The sequence below is a fragment of the Schistocerca americana genome, chromosome 5 (genome assembly GCF_021461395.2).
Source record: "Schistocerca americana isolate TAMUIC-IGC-003095 chromosome 5, iqSchAmer2.1, whole genome shotgun sequence".
NCBI lineage: Eukaryota > Metazoa > Arthropoda > Insecta > Orthoptera > Acrididae > Schistocerca > Schistocerca americana.
Window position 1 is genome coordinate 613,933,942 of NC_060123.1, and position 20,222 is coordinate 613,954,163.

Sequence of the window (20,222 nt, forward strand, 5' to 3'; positions counted from 1 at the left end):
GATATTGGTGCTGAGGTTTATATTTATCGATGTATTATTATAGGTATTGAGAGTATATGAAGTTGTTTGTGGACAAGAAGTGAGATGATATTGGTGCTGAGGTTTATATTTATCGACGTATTATTGAGGTATAGAGATTATATGAAGTTGAGTTGTTATGGAAGTGAAATGATATTGGTGCTGAGGTTTATATTTATCGACGTATTATTGAGGTATGATTATTGGAGTTTTTGTGGACAAGAGGTAAGGTAAATGATATTAATGATAAGACGTATTGAAGAGGTATTATTGAGATATGATTATTGGAGTTTTGGTGTATAAGAGGTAAAGTAAGTGAGGAGCATTTTTTTTTTTTTGTTGGTCTTATGGAACAAGGAGGATGAAGAGAGCAGACTAAAACACTAAAGTAGAAAGAAGACAGTCTATACACACACTTTGTTAAATCACTAAGCAGTATATACTTTTTTTTTGGAGAGAGGAAGTAATTGCATATCGTGGCTCACTGACAGTTGTTCAGCAACAGTACATTTGATCTGGCTTGGCAAACATTGGTCTTGACATGATGACTATGACGTTGACCTAACTATTATTGACTATTATACATTGCTGCCAGTACTACTTGATGCACATGATGAACATCAGATTTAGACAGAATTTCATTTACACAATTAACACTATTCAATTACACAGTAGTATTTAATGTGAATGAAAGATGAGTGAGTGTGTTTTGTGTGTTTTCCTTTCCTAATCCTAACCACCTATCTCCTAAATATTATTTTATTTGTTTGTAGTGGCTTGCACTGACACCCATAAATATTATAGGTTTACTGGTATTTGTGTATTGTAATAGTTAATAGGACAATTATCTGATATCATTTGTGTGTTTGTTATGATTTGTATGTTACTGTAAAAGCATTTGTATGTGCATTCAAACTATTGTTCATGCCTGAACTGTCTGATTAGTGAAGATAAATAATCTGAACTGTTACCTGCACTTTTCAACATGATGAGTGACATTTGGTCGTGTTTAATTTCTGCTGATGAACAGTGTGATCAGTGCTAGTGAGTTTGATGGAACTGCTTCTGCTGAGAGTTGTGACTTTTTGCTGTCTGCACCTACTTAATATTGCTGGGTGCAACTGATGGACTGCTTCTACTGAAATGGTGTCACTTGTTGCTGTCTGCACCTGCTCAACATTGCTGGGTGCAACTGATGGACTGCTTCTACTGAAATGGTGTCACTTGTTGGTGTCTGCACCTGCTCTCAACATTGCTGGGTGCAACTGATGAACTGTTTTACTGAAAAGATGTCCCTTGTTGCTGTCTGCACCTGCTCAACATTGCTGGGTGCAACTGATGGACTGCTTCTACTGAAATGATATCACTTGTTGGTGTCTGCACCTACTCAACATTGCTGGGTGCAACTGATGAACTGTTTTTACTGAAATGAAGTCACTGGTTGCTGTCTGCACCTACTCAACATTGCTGGGTGCCACTGATGAACTGCTTCTACTGAAATGATGTCACTTGTTGGTGTCTGCACCTGCTCTCAAGCGGGGTGCAACTGATGGACTGCTTCTACTGAAATGAAGTCACTGGTTGCTGTCTGCACCAACTCGACATTGCTGGGTGCCACTGATGAACTGCTTCTACTGAACTAATGTGACTTGTTGCTGTGTGTACCTCTTGAACTTTACTGGGTGCAACTGATGGACTGCTTCTACTGAAAAGATGTCACCTATTAGTATCTTTTTGTTGTATAAACTAATCATTGAAGGCATTTTATGTGAACATTTGTATAAACTGATTTTTTGTATATTGTGTAAACTATTATGTAAAGTCACGTGTATGAAAAGAATTTGTATTGCCTACTGTATTTCATATATTAGGTTAGTGAAAGGTCAGTGCAAAGCCAAAATTTTTAACTAGTTATGTGATGTTTAGGTATTAATATTATCTTTTATTTTTGTCTGTATTTTTCTGGACGAATTTGGTGGTATTTTCACCACCAATGCTGGCAAAAATACCATCAAATTCTGGCCTGTGGAGGAGGGGCATATGAAAGGTGGCTACACTGTGCCACTGCGCCAGAGAGTGCGCCAAAGAGTACTATTAAGCCGCCTCCACAGTGCCTGTTTAGGGTTCGTAGAAGTCAGTGGTTGTCGAGAGTTCATAGCAGTCAGTGCTACCAGAGAGCTCGTAGAGGACAGTGCGTGTTGAAAGTTCGTAGCAGTCAGTGCTTGTTTAGAGATCGTAGCAGTCAGTGCTTGTTGAGAGTTCGTGAAAGTCCGTGCTTGTTAGGAGATCGGAGAGGACAGTGTGTGTTGGGAGTTCGTAGCAGGCACTGCTTGTCGTGAAATCGGAAGGATATGTTGTAGTAAAAAGTGTTGTTCCTTGTTTTATGCAGTTATTTGATGGGAGAGATAGCAGATGTTATTGTGTGCATTTCGTCAATATATGAAGGTAAAAATTACAATGTTTTTTTTATTAATTATGTGCCTGAAATAATGCGTCACTACAGGTTCAGTCAACAAAGCATCTGGCTTGTGTTCTTGTATTAGAGTGAATTCTGGTTTTCTTACGCAATTACAGTTTTTCTAAATTTCTTTTGTCACGTCAGCATAGTTGGTATTTAAAAAATTCTTGTCTTGTTGGAAAAGAACCGTGCCAGATGTGGACGTTGAGTCACACTCCCACATACAGAACAGTTACTCTTGTGCTTATTGGTGTTGTAGGTTTTATAGTTGCTGGGGGACTTAATTAATTAACTGTATTTACGAAAATTTTCTTACATTGTTTGTTGCAGTCAGATAGCGTAAATATACTAGTCAGGGCCAACCGATTACGAGACTTACGTAATCGGACATACTAAAACTTAAAAGTATTTTCAAAAAAAATTAATTAAGCCCCCATGCAACATTCAGTGTGTTCCTTTACACCCAATCATCTAGAACATTATGACCACCTACCTAATAGTCAGTACGTCCACCTTTGGCATGGATAAGGCAGTGACACATCAGGGTGTGTAAGCACTGCGGCCCTGGTAAGTCGCTGGAGAGGCTGGCACCATATCTCCAAACACAAGTCACCTAATTCCCGAAAATTCTGCGAGGGGGGGAGCGGGGGGTGATGAGCACATCCCAGATGTGTTCAGCCGAGTTCAGACATGGCGAGTTGAAGGGCTATCACACCATTTTAAACTCGCCACTGTGTTCTTCAAAACCACTCCATCACACTCCTGGCCTTGTGACGTGGTGCATTATCTCATGGAAAAATGCCACTGCCATTGGGAAACATGATCGTCATGAAGGGGTCTACATAGACTACAACCAGTGTACAATACCCCTTGGCCATCAAGGTACTTGCACAAGCTCTACTGGATCCATGGATGGCCATGTGAAGGTCCCAGAGCATAAAAAATGGAGACACCGGCAACTTGTCTCCATCCTGCAGTGCAAGTTGTTCCCCTGGAAGATAACAAATTTGCACTCTCCTATTGGCATGATGAGGAAAGTATCAGTGTTCATCAGACCATACAATGCTCTGCCATTGCGCCAACGTCCAGTGCCATTGGTCACATGCCCATTCCAGTTGTAGTTGCCGATGTCGTGGTGTTAACACCAGTACATGGATGGGTCGTCAGCTGGGGAGGCCCATTGTTAGGAGTGTTTGGTGCACGGTGCATTCAGACACACTTGTGCACCGCCCAGCGTTAAAGTCTGATGTTAGCTCCACCACAGTTCACTGCCTGGCCTGTTTTACTAGTCTGCCCAGCTTATGACGTCCAACATCTGTGATGAGAGGTGGCCGTCCGACCCCACGATGTCTGGACATGGTTTCATGCCGGTTTCGCCACATGCTGGAAACACTTACCAAAGCACCCCTCAAACACCTGACAAATCGTGCAGTTTCGAAAATGCTCATGCTGAGTCTCCACACCATCACAATCTGCCCTCGGTCACACTCATATACAGGACGGAGAAAAACTGTGTCACAACATTTTAACCCCGGATAGATGATGCCAGAAGGAATCAAAATTACTATTGTTGTGTAGATTGACAATGTACAGTTTTTAAACTATGGAAAATTGGCACCACACTCTCTAACTGGCCACATGATAGCCCTCTTGCTGGATGCTCTGGACAACACATGACCACAAATGCTTTGCCTGCCGGAGATCGTGGTATAGCCAAGGTGGTCCACATGCTCAGTGTTAGTGTGCCAGCCTTCCACTCTGGGGGCTTGGGGGCAAACCTTCCGGGGTCCTCACACACCCATTTTAGTTTCATGATAAGACTTACTGGGAACAAACTCATTAACAGCTGTTAGTTTGTGTTGAGAAAGTCTTTTACAAATTGTGTTGGTCTTGAAAAGGGCTTTTTCGTAGCTAGGACATTGTTTGCTTAAAGCAGGTGCTCAAACGTGCAGCCCTCTGACGTGACACAAGCTTGGTGACATCGAATGGTGTTTCGCCAAACTCTTTCAAAGATTTCTGGCATTGCCCTGATGTGATTGGTGGCATGTTGAACGTGGTCCATTAAATCCTCTTTGTTTCTAGGTGGTTTGCATCCGGTTGGGTGAACTAGAAACTTGAAGGATCACCACATGAAAAAGTCCGGTGGCGTGAGGTCTGGTGATTGTGGGGGCCATGTACTACGAGCACCTCTACCAATTACCCGGGCACTAAAGAGTTCATTTAAATATACATGCAAAGCACAACTGTTATGTATGGGCGCTCCATCATGCAGCAACCACATATGTAGCCATATGTCCAGGGGAACATTTTCCAGCAGGCCACTTAGAGCTTCTTGCGAAAATTGGAGGTAATTTGCCCCGGTAATTCGAGGAGGTCATCCACAATGCCTGCCCAAATGTTGAGCAAAAATCGTTCCTGGTGTCTGTGGACATACAAAACTTGAGGATTTCCCCTTGCCCAGTAATGAACGTTTCAAATATTGTAAAGGCCATCCCAATGGAAGATGCACTCCTCGGTAAACAATACAATGGCGGGGAAGTCGGGATCTCATGCAACACATCGCAGGAACCACTGGCAAAACCCTAGTCTGTGTTCGTAGTTCGCCACGGGATTAGGTCTTGGACAGGGTGAAAATTCAATGGATGCTGGCCGTCATCCTTTACAAACCCCCAGACTAACCGATGAGTGACCCCCATGTCGTGTCCAGCAGCTCGAGTACTTGTTGTAGGTGTTCCTGAAGTGCTTGAGAACAGTCTCCTCAAATGCTGCATCCCATCATGTTCGAGGTCTTCCAGCATCACCATGATATTCCACTAATGAGCCTATTTTCCAAGTCGCTGGTGAATTGCTGTGGATGTTTGTGGGTGTGGGTGGCATCCTGCTGGGTACCATTCCCCATACAAATGTCAAGCTCCATGTGTATTACCATCGCCTAGTCCATAAACAAAAACCATGTCTCGTTGTTCTTCAAACAAATACTGAGCCGCTATGCTTACTGTATGACTAAATCGCAGGTGATGTGTGTGTGCTCCAAAGTCAAGCTTACGTGTGAATGCCTCTGACGTGAGATGGAGACAAACAACAAGACCTATTTGACAAGAGCTCATATCACATTGGGCCAGTGACGGGGCAAGGGACATTTGTATGCATGAACCGACAACCATAGCGCTGCCCGTCAACCGACAAATGGCAACAGGTCAATCCCATGGCCAATGGGAGCATGTGGCGTTTAAAAATGGTGTGTTGTCGACCTACACAACATTAGTAATTTTGGTTCCTACTGGCATCAGCTATCTAGGGTTAAAATTTCTTGACACAGTTTTCCTCCACCCTGTAGATCATACACCTTACCCGTTCTACACATGGACAGCACATTCAAATGGTTCTGAGCACTATGGAACTTATCATCTATGGTCATCAGTCCCCTAGAACTTAGAACTACTTAAACCTAACTAACCTAAGGACATCATACAACACCCAGTCATCGTGAGGCAGAGAAAATCCCTGACCCCGCCGGGAATCGAACCCGGGAACCCGGGCGCGGGAAGCGAGAACACTACCGCACGACCGCGAGTTGCGGACACACCACGTTCACTGATACTACATGCACCATGTGTGTGTCTGACTAGCAGTCATTCCTTGCCAAATGACACTGCTATCTCATAGATGGGTTTATACTGATAGCAGGTCATCGCCTGGATGGGTTCATATTGATAGTAAGTTGGTAGTCATAATGTTCTGGCTGGTCAGTGTATTACAGACTAAAAGGAAAAAGTAAATAAACTAAAAATAATAAATGTCCACAGTATGCACTGTTGAGCGACAGGAAAACAAAACCTGTTAATGCATTTCGACAACTCCAGAAGTCTTCCCCTAACATGTGAAGAGTTATTTTCAGCTATATTTCTATGCTACATACATTGTTGATTCTATCCACAGTGTTGTCAAGTATGTGTCGCACAGCCATGAATGCCCACAAAAGGTCGAAATCAACACTCTGCAATTTGTAACTAGCAAATGTGGTAGGAAAAGTAAAACAATGTCGAAAAACATTTTAAATCAGAAGTGTGAAAATGATGCTGTTTCTCAACAGACATAATCATTAAATGAAAACTTAAATAGACCTAAAAGAAGAAAATAAGCAAAGACCATTTCGGGAAATAACTGTTAAAGGCTTTGCAAACACAAACATTCCAGTTAGAAACCCCAAAATCACCATTTCTTTCTTTTCAATCAGTTTCATAGCTCTCCAGGAACGTAACATAACAACCATTACATTTTTACTTATAATCATCTGTAAATAAAAAGATGTGAATTTTGTCTAAAAATATGCAATTTCCCAAAAACAGATGCGAATTTTGTCAAAAATAGCTGCAACATTTTCAGTTCCCTAGACTAACATCTGATTTGGCTACTGAAAGGCAGTATTCCCTGATAAACGAAATAATATAACATTTATTGTTGGAGAACTGCTTCTGTAGACATCATTGCTGACACATGCCTATGAGGTGGCATTGTACTCTGAGGTTGACAGCTCATATCTTAGGGGTGGGAAAAATTTTCACAGCTAATATTTGAGTGGCAAAAAGAGTAAAGTTTCAGATGACCAGACTTGGTGCAAATGTCCTGGAATTTAACTCCAAAAGTCCCCATGACATTGCATGTAATGAGGACATGTAACATTGCTGATGTTGATCTGTTTATTGAATGGGGCACTAAACCTGCCAGTTCCCTTGATGCTATTGGAGATGTATAGGCTGTGTGTCAGCACTGAATTTCAACCTCTCTCTTTTCTCATCGTGCAACACAACCACAATACCACCCTCTACACTCAACAGACACACTGAAGACACAACTCTCACACAGTGCGGAAAGCTGCCAGTCTGCAACAAGGAAAATGTGTCTTCCCAACTAGGCTCAGGTCTCCCTCTGTTAACAATGCCATATGGCTCTCTCCTTCTAACTGGCTGCACACAGATTTAAAAACTATCTTCTTACCCATGGCTACATCCATCTATGCACCTTATTCTCTGCTGTTTTATACCATGCAACACCTGGGCAGATGTATACTCTATCTCGGGTACTCTGCTGTGTGGCATGATCTTTTATGTGAAACAGCCTGAAAAAACTATTGCCTTGCTGCGGCGTCATTCTCGCAACCTGGTTCATACACTAACTGACATGTGTACTCCAGTCAACTAAGTGTAGAAGAGAAATATGAACAGGTCATTTCCAAGATTTGCATATGGCACACCACCTTGTTTCCATGTCCACCCCTGTTCTCGTACAAGTATCTTACTCCCACAATATTTTTAAACAAATAGTCACATATGTACAAAATTTGGTTGAAATTGTTCCAGGGCTTCTAGAATAATATTTTTATGCCAACCTTTTTCACCCTCATCCTCACACACAGTAATTTGTTTTCAAACAGGAAGTGATAAGTGTGCCAAGTTTGGAAGACATTGTTTCACAGAGATGGCTGATATGTTATTGTCTATGCACACCCATCCCCTTCCTAACAAAGGGGTGTAACACCATCTGCACTGCCACAAATCACCATAGTGACCCCAATCGAATATTTTTTTTATATTTTGCCATGGCTTCTCATCCCTGGAGGTATTACAGGTATAATTCCCACATAGTATTACCATATAAATAATAACACAAATAATGAGTCAGTTACATACAAAATTTGGTTGAAATAGCTCCTGGCTTTCCTGAGTTATGCTTCTATATCACACTCTTTCCACCCCCCCCCCCCCCCCACTCTAAGGGAAGCAGGTGACTCTTACACCCACAACGTTTCTCTCCACAAAGTAAGGATAATGTATACTGACTGTTGTTGAAATTGATCCAGTAGTATAGGAGATGTTTAACATACATACAAATATTTTTATACTACACTAGCTTTTTACTTATGGCTATGCCTACGTCCAAATATGTCCGAGTCTCTATTGTTTCATCGAATTAATAAGGAAAAATTTAAATCTCTTCCCTAATCTACTTTTTCCCTTCTCTTTCTCACTCCCTTCTTCACACTCTGTCCTTCTTCCTCTTCACATGCTCTCCTTCTTAAATCTGCCTCCTTACACACTTTTTCCTTTCCCACCTGCACAGTAGACCTCCTCATCTTTCATCTCTCTTCTACGCCTCCTGCTCTTCACCTCTCTCTCTGTCTACCCCTCCTCCCCCTATCCTGTGCATCACCTCCTCCCCCTCTCTTTGTCCATCTCCACCTCCCCTCTCCCTGTCCATCTTCATCTCCTCCTTTCTCTGGTCATTTTCCCCTCCCCCATGTTTCTGGTCTCTCTTCCTCCCCCTTACCTCTGTACCCACCTCCTATGTCATCAACATCCCAATGAGAGCCACAGTATTTCTTCATAGACCATAAATGGTGTGTGTATAAGCTCGTTTGAAATCAATTCAGTGGTTTAGGAGGAGATGTGGAATACACACAGACACACACACACACACACACACACACACACACACACACACACACACACACAGCCACTACAAGTTCAGTGCTTGATTTGTGATGATATAAGCCGGTACCCAGTACTGATGAAAAGGAATCAGATCCGCACATTTTATGATGTGGTACAAAACAATTTTTTTTATGTGTACAAATATTGTATTTTAACTTTTAAAATGCTCAGGAAAGCATAAAAATAACATTTTAATAAGTCTAAATTTTGAAAACAGCCACCACAAGCTCACAGTACCAGAACCTCTGTTTTTCCAAATCAAGCACTGACTAAAACCATTACTTAACTGAATAATATCCCCTTTCACATTTTATGACATAGTCAGCTGTGACAGAAACTTTTATCTGTCTTTCTACAGAACTGTCAATGGATGACTTGGCAGCACAGGCGTTTGTCTTCTTCATTGCGGGGTTCGAGACATCGTCAACGGCGACAAGCTTTACTCTGCACGAACTGGCACTCAACCCAGATGTACAGAGCAAACTACATGATGAAATTGACACTGTGCTGAAGGAAAACAATGGTGAAATTTCCTACGACACCATCGGCAAAATGACTTACCTCGACAAAGTGGTATCTGGTAAGGAAAATCAATCTTCAATTTGAATTCCACTTTTAAGTAAATGTATTACACTCTATTCAGATATGTTACAGCAGAACCTCCCAGCCCAGGTTTCCATAGTGATTAGCATATTGTGCATACCTTCTTCATCATGTACTGTCATTATACAAGTCAGAATGAGTGGCAAGGTTCACCCACGCGCTTATGCAGTGATGAAGGAAGGAAGGAAGAATTGTCACAAATTGAGTCCTCAGAAATTGAACATTAACTCGGACTGCAATTACGAAAGAGAGGGTTCACTTTTAGCCTTCATTTGAGGTGCCATACTGGCCTCAAACTAAACAGATTCAGAGAAATAATAGAACCCATTTCAAAAAACTGTTTAAAGTTTCGAATCTACAGCCTATTTACTATAAACCAACTATTGATTATGATTCAGACTGGGAGCATGTGTATCTGCCCTGCACCCATACAAGAAAAACATCTAAAGAATCTGCCAAATATAGCTTAAAATGACATTCACAGCTCACTTACAAATCCATAAATCTGGGAATTTTGCTTACCATATTTACTCGAATTTAAGCCGCACTCGAATCTAAGCCACACCTGAAAAATGAGACTCGAAATCGAGGAAAAAAAATTTTCCCGAATCTAAGCCGCACCTGAAATCTGAGACTCGAAATTCAAGGGGAGAGAAAAGTTTTAGGCGGCACTTCCAAATCGAAACAAAGTTGGTCCATTGTAATATGGGACACAATTTAGGTTGAATGAATGATGATACAGCTGTAGTAGTTTGGTTCGAGTCGTAAGCTTAGCAGTTAAGCTTTACCAGGTAGCCGTTGTTATGCGTCAGGCACTCCGTCCGTATTTATACGGGTACCCTTCCTTTTTCATATTTTTCTTTGATCTGACAAGTGCAGTTCTCTTTGTTATGGGTGTTTCCGTCACTCAAAGCTGAAAATGCATTACTGTACTGTGTCATGCATTGTTTGTGGCATTCCGAAAATGAGGGTTTACGGTCTGTCGCCGTACGCTACCGCCGCTTACAATTTAAAAAACAAAGAGAGGAATCATCTCATTAGCGAAACAATGGCAAGAGACTGCTGTTCGTTGCTACTTACACTGCTGCTTTCTTTGATAATGATCAACAAGAACCAAATAATAGACTGCGTATGATAGAAGATGTTCTGAACGAGAATTTAGCGAAAATTTTTTCCGTTTGAAAATCTTTGCAGACGCCTCTTTAGTACATTACATTATGCACAGAAATTAGAGTCATCTTAGATTTAAAAATCTAGTCAATTGCCGTGCTTCATTTATGACTGTATCACTATTAGGCATAAGAATAATACGAATATAAACATGACATGGTATGTATATTCTTCCGCGTCTGCTATTGTCTCATTCTAGTTTCGTAGTTTATTAGGCGGACAGGATTTAAATGAGATAGCAGCAAACACGAAAGAATACATGGCAAAATGTTTGTATTCGTATTATTCTTATGGTGAAGAGAATACTGTATGTGATTCACAATTCATAAAAGTTCCTATTAGCAACCATTTCTTCTCACAGTTAGGAAACAATTCAGAAAGCAGAGTTGGCCATATTGACAAATATCCCAAACAGTCTTGCCAGTCGGATTTTCGTAGTACATTGAAATGCTGCTACGTTCGAAGAGGCACAATACGGAATTTGTATTTACTTCGTTGGATAATGTATGAAAATGCAGTGGTCGAAACTCGGGGCGGAGAAAAAAAAAAGCTCGTCTTCCACCTTTTTTTAATTTATTTACTGACGCAGAGGTTTTGGTGCCAGTACTTGTCTTTGTGCCTGTGAAGCATGTCTGCGTAGCGCTACATATATTCGACGACAGAAGTTAGTTGTGGCGGCACCTACCAGCATTTTTCAGAACTTCTGCTTACTTTGCACTCGATTCTAAGCCGCAGGCGGTTTTTTGGATTACAAAAACTGGAAAAAAGTGCAGCTTAGATTCGAGTAAATATGGTACAGACATTTGAACTTTGTCTCTGCCCACTGATTGACATTACTCAGTACTAAATCCCCACCATTTTCTTGAAATTTGGCACTGGTGTACTGTTGGTATAAACGTAGAAAAATATAAAATTTTACTGAGATATTTCAACTCATTTCTGAATTAAAGAGCTGCAAAACTATCATAAATGGTCCCAAAAATGGGGAACAGCAATTTATAGAATTGCTGTAGAAGCTACAGACCTGGGATACATACCATTTTACAGAATTTTTTACACCCTTTCACATGGTATACAATAATACATAAAGCAAATTTAAAATTTTAATTTTTTTTCCAAAAATTTCCCAGTTTATTCCATGAGTAGCTTATACTGTTGTAAATTACATATGGTTCTAGGAGACTTTCCTGAAATCTATGCCTTTTGCTAGACCCATCCAGTCCTTTTCCTTCACTCCTCTTCCTTCCCCTTGAGCCCTTCTGCTGGAAAAAGGAGCCACTGGCTCCAGGGGCTTCTGTAATTATGCCGCTACCGATTAGTGAGCAGATTTTTTATCTGTCCAATTACATTATAGTGTCAAAAATTGTTTTATTTTCTTGTTGTAAAACCTATTTTTGTTAGAAATGTCTTTGAAAAAGATTGTTTTCATAGGAACGCTCTCTTTCTCAGTTGCAATAACTCAGGATTCAACATATTTCGGTAAGAATTGATGAATGCAGATGGTGGGTCTTGGGCATGGCTACCATAATGTGCTGAAATTATAAAATGACAAAAATAACAATGGTTATAACAAGGGTTATTTCTGTAATGAATTCTGCAGTTAGAAGAAATGATCTTACATTTGTGGAATATTTCAGCTCCACATTTTGCTCTCATTCAGAGCATCAAGAATATTCTACTGAATGAATTACTATTGACCTCCAAAACACTCAATGGTTGACTGTAGACAATGATAAAGATAAACAAAGACCACCCGGACTTGTCAGAATAAGTCTGTCTCACAAACATGACACTAGCAATTAAGGGTTATACAGCAAATGCTAACCCCACTATATTGTCTCACTGCAATTAGCCATGTAAAGCTACAATGACTAAATGAGAGATTTAGCAGAATCATGGGAAATCAATTCTAGAAGTTTGTGTGGATTCTGAAGTGAAAAAAAGCTCTGTTCTCCACATTCCTGTGGACAGTTTAAAGTAGTTCCTCTTCCTCCTCTTCAGACGCTTACACTTGAGCTATAGGTTTTTTTTCTGGCAGACAATCACCTCTGCACACAACACTGGTCTTGATTACCAGTAGCCAATCTGAGTTCCATTTGTTGACTTTCAACTGAATGAATGATGACATATTGTTATGTAGGCGCTTGGTCATCTGGCACTGTGGAAGCAATGACCTTCCCTCCCCTGAAGAGATATTCACTGCTACTCAGGAAGGGAAGGTGACAAGGCGACCTTTTCACTGTACCCATCACAACCAGGTGTAATGCTTTCTGAATCTCTGTTTCATGATCCAAACAGGAAATTGACTGGCTGTTTACTAAAACTGCAAGCAGTTGCCGGTCGGATCCATCACTTACATACAAGCATGAGGGTTTTGTTCCAGACTATGACTACAACTGCATGCCAGCACAGTAGTAAATAAGGGGGTGCAAGAACAGCAGCTGCAACAACCTAGCATAATATGTTCTAGACATGAGGAAAACAATACGGTCGTGTTGTTACCCAAACACTGAGGCTAATCCAGAAAGAGATCATATTGGCTAAATGTATAACAGGTACTGCAGTATGATTCATGGGAACTGTTACCAGGAAATTAATCATAAATTGAAAATAGTATCTACCATTATTGCTAGCTAGGTATTTAGCACAACAATCATTGTTTCAGGCCATAGTCTACATCTAACATGAAGAACACTTGAACACAGTGCAAATCTAATTGATATGATCAAAGTATTGGTAAGTTGTTGGAAAGAGCAAGTGTGGGCATACTAAAAATGAGATTTGACATGAAGAAGTGACCTACAGACAGGTTATTTACCTGGCTTGGCTGTAAATTCTGTAGAATAGGCAGCAGCATCTGGTGTTGCACCAGCTATGGCGGCAGTGAAATATAAAGAAAATCATGATGTGGTTGTTAAAATGAACATTGCTTAATCTGCATAGGAACACCTGATTTCCTCTGCTTGCAACACTTGCTAAACATATGAATCAGTCTGTACAAGAAAGCAGACCAAGATGGATGCCCTAGGGTGAAACTACTTATACTAATGATGTCTTTGTCCTATAAAAGAAGACTTGTCTCCACCAAAATCTAATTCAGACAAAGTACAGGCACAGAATGAGAGTGAGGTGAGGTGTATTCATATTTTTATTAGCTTTCTATATGAAAGAACTACCAAAGTTGTGTATACAGCCTCCTTGGATCTAAACTTATTAGTATATCAAAATTTAATTCATATAACTGCTCCCTTTTAATCTTTATTAATTAAATGGTCCTATTATTTAAGGGAATGCTCTCGATGTTTGTCCTCTGATACAGTTCATCATAATTTTATCATATCAAACTATCATTTTGCTCTCCCTTAAATATTTTTTTTTTCTTTTCTGTTCCAGAGTCTCTCAGGAAATATCCACCAGTACCATTTCTGAACAGAGAATGCAACCAAGACTACAAGATTCCCGACAGTGATGTCATTCTGGAAAAAGGAACTCCAGTAGCGCTGTCTGTGCTGGGCCTACACTATGAACCCAAATATTTCCCTGACCCTGATCGTTTTGATCCTGAGAGGTTCTCCGAAGAAGCCAAAGCTAGGCGACACCCCTATGTCTACCTGCCTTTTGGAGAGGGACCACGCATTTGCATTGGTAAGTAGTAAAGATAAAAAACTCTGTGAGTGTAAGTCTGATGTTGAGGCCTGCACACATTACAAATCAAGGCCACTACTTCATTTCTTTCTACTACATTCCATGAGTCTGATGAGTGTAAGAACAGTGGCACTGTGGTTGCTTCCTACCTATTCAGTCATTCTCTCTCACTGAATTGTGCAGGAGTGTAAGGCTAGTTGTAAAGTTCAGTGTACAATCTTGGTGTCATAAAGTATCACTATCAGGGCAAAAATAACCAGTTATCAGGATCAGAAAGGTCTAAAGAAAACTGTGTTTTGTGAAACTGTGGAGGGTGTGAGACATAAATGGAGTGATGCAGTGTATACGACTGCAAATATTCTCCATATGAGGAAGATGCTCTAGCCTATGCTTCAAATGGAAAACACACAAAGTTTTTCATTGCAAACAAAATGGTTGTGTCCTTATATATTCCACCTCCACCATGTATAAAAATGTGGTCTGTCAAAAGAATACATGACTCAGAGCAGAACTACTGTTGTTGCAGCCAAAAACAAACTACTCATGATTCTTTTGGTCATGGCATCTTGTATTTATGAGCTGGTAGTGTATTGTACTGATTATCATTCATTTTTGTAACCTTTTCAATGAGGACTGCAAGTTTATTTTAATGCTTAACCACCATTTAGAGAATATGTTTGTACGGAGATGTTCATAAATGTATAATATACATACACACACACAAACACACAATCACACACAAAAATAATACCCATAAATACACATACATATATAAATTTAATATGTTGTTGTTGTGGTCTTCAGTCCTGAGACTGGTTTGATGCAGCTCTCCATGCTACTCTATCCTGTGCAAGCTTCTTCATCTCCCAGTACCTACTGCAACCTACATCCTTCTGAATCTGCTTCGTGTATTCATCTATTGGTCTCTCTCTATGATTATTATCCTCTACGCTGCCCTCCAATACTAAACTGGTGATCCCTTGATGCCTCAGAACATGTCCTACCAACCGATCCCTTCTTCTAGTCAAGTTGTGCCACTAACTTCTCTTCTCCCCAATCCTATTCAACACCTCCTCATTAATTATGTGATCTACCCATCTAATCTTCAGCATTCTTCTGTAGCACCACATTTCGAATGCTTCTATTCTCTTCTTGTCTAAACTATTTATCGTCCATGTTTCAGTTCCATACATGGCTACACTCAATACAAATACTTTCAGAAACGACTTCCTGACATTTAAATCTATACTCGATGTTAACAAATTTCTCTTCTTCAGAAACACTTTCCTTCCCATTGCCAGTCTACATTTGATATCCTCTCTACTTCAACCACCATCAGTTATTTTGCTTCCCAAATAGCAAAACTCCTTTACTACTATAAGTGTCTCATTTCCTAATCTAACACCCTCAGCATCACCCGACTTAATTCGACTACATTCCATTATCCTCGTTTTGCTTTTGTTGATGTTCATCTTATATCCTCCTTTCAAGGCACTATCCATTCCATTCAACTGCTCTTCCAAGTCCTTTGCTGTCTCTGACAGAATTACAATGTCATCGGTGAACATCAAAGTTTTTATTTCTTCTCCATGGATTTTAATACCTACTCCGAATTTTTCATTTGTTTCCTTCACTGCTTGCTCAGTATACAGATTGAATAACATCATGGAGAGGCTACAACCCTGTCTCACTCCCTTCCTAACCACTGCTTCCCTTTCACGCCCCTCGACTCTTATAACTGCCATTTGGTTTCTATACAAATTGTAAATAGCCTTTCGCTCCCTGTATTTTACCCCTGCCACCTTCAGAATTTGAAAGAGAGTATTCCAGTCAACATTGTCAAAAGCTTTCTCTAAGTCTACAAATGCTAGAAACGTAGGTTTGCCTATCCTTACTCAAGCTTCTAAGATAAGTCGTAGGGTCAGTATTGCCTCACGTGTTCCAATATTTCCACAGAATCCAAACTGATCTTCCCCTAAGTAGGCTTCTACTAGTTTTTCCATTCATCTGTAATGAATTCGCATTAGTATTTTGCAGCCGTGACTTATTAAACTGATAGTTCGGTAATTTTCACACCTGTCAACACCTGCTTTCTTTGGGATTGGAATTATTATATTCTTTAATGTACATATATGCATTGGTGGAACAGAACGTGAAAAAGGACATCTTGTCTGAGAAGTACAATTTTCAGTACAAGCAAAAAGTTTGATAATGTTTAAAACATCTATTTTCATTTTTTGTATAGTACAGTAATTTACATCATTCTGTCCAATTTGAAACTTGTTTGAATCCAATAGGACTCAATAATACAATTAAAAGCAATCAACATTAGTCTTCTGAAAACAGACCTCTCATCATTATGGAGAAAAAACATTGGGCTGACAAAAAGCCTCTTTTCTAAATCTTCAGCTGCATATGCACTGCTTCACAGAATAGCACCTCCTTAATTTTAGAAGCATTTTAACGACTTCAAATTAGCTTTGTGTAAAAGAAGAGCATTTTGTGAATAAAACAACACCAAACAAGAGAAGTGGTCCATTTTTATATGAGAACTGTAAATGCCTACAAATGCTACCAGTTTGCAGTTGACAGACCTAAAACAACAGCTGACAGTTGTCATTACTGTAGTGATGTAAGCCTACACCTACAACACATGTTAATCCTGCTGGTTCTGCTGTAAATGAAAATGGTGAAGTTGCTGTGAACAGATGTTGTTCCAGTGGTTGTCAGCCTCAAGACTGATGTGATGCAGCTCTCCATGCTACTCTATTCTGTGTGAGTCCTTCATCTCTGAATATTCTGGATCTGCTTAATGTATTCATCTCTTGTTCTCCCCCTATGATTTTTACCCTCCATGCTTCCCTCCAATACTAAATTGGTGGTGATCCCTTGATGTCTCAGAATGTGTCCTATCAATCAGTCCCTTTCTCTAGTCAGGTTGTGCCACAAATTTCTTTTCTCTCCAATTCCATACTGTACCTCCTCTTAGTTGCATGATCAACCCAACTTACCTTCAACATTCTTCTCACCACATTTCAAAAGGCTCTGTTCTCTTCTTGTGTTCATTTTGTGTGTGTGCGTGTGTGTGTGTGTGTGAGTGTGTGTGTGTGTGTGTGTGTGTGTGTGTGTGTGTGTGTGTGTGTGTTAACAAATTTCTCTTCTTCAGAAATACTTTGCTTGCCATAACCATACCAGCCCTCTCTACTTCGGACAGCATCAGTTATTTCACTGCCCAAAGATCAAAATTCTTCTACTACTTTAAGTGCCTTGTTTCCTAGTCACATGGTTTTAATTTGACTACATTGCATTAACCTTGTTTTAGTTTTGTTTACGTTCATCTTACATTCCCCTTTCAAGACACTGCCCATTCCATTCAACTGTTCCTCCAATTCTTTTGCTGTCTCTTGCAAAATTACAATACCATTTGAGACTTCAAAGTTTTTAGTTTTTCTTCCTGGACTTTAATTCCTACTCCCAATTTTTATTTGGTTTCCTTTACTGTTCATTTGCTGTACAGGTTGAATAACACTGAGGATAGGCTACAGCCCTGTCTGACTCTCATTCTCAACCACTGGTTTCTTTTCATGCCTTTCAACTCTTATAACTGCAGTCTGGTTTCTGCAGAAATTGTACATAGAGTTTCACTCCCTGTATTTTACCCCAGCCATCTTCAGAATTTCAAAGAGAGTATTCCAGTCAGCAGTGTCGAAAGCTTTCTCCAAGTGTACAAATGATATATGTGTAGGTTTGCTTTCCATAAACTATCTTCTAAGAGAATTCTTAGGGTCAGTATTGTCTTGCATATACCCAAATTGATCTTCCCCAAGATCAGCTTCTACCAGTGTCCCCATTCTTCTATAAAGAATTAATGTTAGCATTTTGTAACCATGGCCTATTAAACTGATAGTGTGGTAATATTCACACCTGTCAGCACCTGATTTCTTTGGAATTGGAATTATTATATTCTTCTTGAAGTCTGAGAGTACGTTGCCTGTCTCTTATATCTTGCACACCAGATCACCCTCCAAAGGTTATCAGTAGTTCCAACAGAATGTCATCTAGTCCCGGGCCTTGTTGTGAATTGGGCCTTTCAGTACTCTGTGAAATTCTTCTTGCAGTATAATATCTCCTACCTCATCTTCATCTAGGTCCTCTTCCATTTCCATAACATTGCCTTCTATTACATCTCCTTTGTAAAGACATTCTACATACTTCTTCCACCTTTCTACTTTTCCTCCTTTGCTTAGGACAGGTTTTCCACCTCAGCTATAGTTATTTATACAGATGGTTAATTTTCCTGTAGGTGGCATCTATCTTTCCCCTACTGATTTATCCTTCTAAATTCTTTGGAATTGGAATTATTATATTCTTCTTGAAGTCTTAGGGTATGTTGCTTGTCTTATATCTCTAGCCATTCCTGCTTAGCCATTTTGCACTTCCTGTTAATCTCATTTCTTAGACATTTGCAATTCCTTTTGCCTGCTTCATGTACTGCATTTTTATATTTTCTCAACTCATCAATGAAATTCAATACAACTTGTGTTTCCCAACAAGGAGAATTCATTGAATTCAAAGAACAACTAAAATTTTATCTTCTGGATAACCACTCCTATTGTTTAGAGGAATTTTTTGGCAGTGTGTGACACTTTGTGTTGCGTTTGATTTTACACATTACTCTGCAAACTTAATCTGAAGCACTGGTATAAAGCTTCTTGATAGAATGCCATATGTATCAATTAGACTGTAATCCTTGTATTTTGTTTATATGACTACTATTACTACAGTCATCTGGCTTATAACTGTAGCAGTTGGACCTGACTTTTCTTGTACCTGTCTACACGTGATTGAGATTGTAAGCTGTATGAATTATGACCATTTACAAATGGTTATTACTGAAATCATCTGGCATGTTCTACATCCTAGTGATATATTTGTGTGATGGATCTATGGAAACTAAAAATAAATAAAATAGGTAAATAGATGATAAGGGATCTCAACTCAATCTATTCTGCATGACAGAGCTTGGTGATATGCAACATATGTAAAACCTTAGTTGCTTTATATTCTTGGAGGTATGTATTGTCTATGCAACCAACTAAAGGCAGTTTGTTTGTTGCCATATGTGTAAAAAAGGAAACACGTATTACAGACCACTGATGATTCTTCCCAAATAAATGAAGCAAAAGGCATATGACAATAAATAAACTACCATTAATTGGTTCCGTAGATGGTACATACCTCCCAAGAGTTAATGCATCTTCTTTACAGTAAGTAGCAATCCATATTTTCCTATATTGCTGATACTCCTACCTAGAGTTTGAAAACTTACCTACCTTCTCCTATGTAAAACTGTCATGGCAGGCATGTTATCTGATCCTTTGCTTCAAGTCTGATGGTGGAAGGTTGGTTGCATAGGCCAGTAGTGGATCAGCCCACTACCAGTGAACTAGGATCTGACCTCCCTTCACACTCTATTAGTCTGTAGCACTCTTGCAAAGGCATCTGTCACAGCACATACCTGAAGCCACATCCTGCAGCCACTGAATACATGTAGCTGGACTGTACATGGCATATTTCACTGACATTTCTCAATTAACATGAGTATAGTTTCTCAATTCACTGAGAAACCTCTGATACACATATTACATTGTTGGTTGGGCATATTAATGTTGAGGTCATGATATTAACCTGTTGTCCCACAATTGTCACCTGCATTTCTTCAAATGAAGCGACATTTTTGTTTGTTACTCAGGCTCAAAACGCTTGGAAATTGAAAGTTGATAGCCCTAGTCTCTGTGCTGTGGGAGTTGATATTGTCATTAAAAGAAACACTAGAA

General features: G+C 39.8%; 1 protein-coding gene across 1 annotated transcript in view; it reads left to right on the top strand.

Annotated features, from left to right (window-relative positions):
• The window catches only part of LOC124615598 (cytochrome P450 6k1-like), a 72,810-nt gene that overhangs the window by 52,013 nt on the left and 575 nt on the right, over positions 1-20,222 (top strand). Inside the window, exons 6-7 of the mRNA XM_047143587.1 lie at positions 9,326-9,547; positions 14,134-14,385. Coding sequence (XP_046999543.1) covers positions 9,326-9,547; positions 14,134-14,385 — 474 coding nt within the window. The remainder of the gene's footprint in view (positions 1-9,325; positions 9,548-14,133; positions 14,386-20,222) is intronic.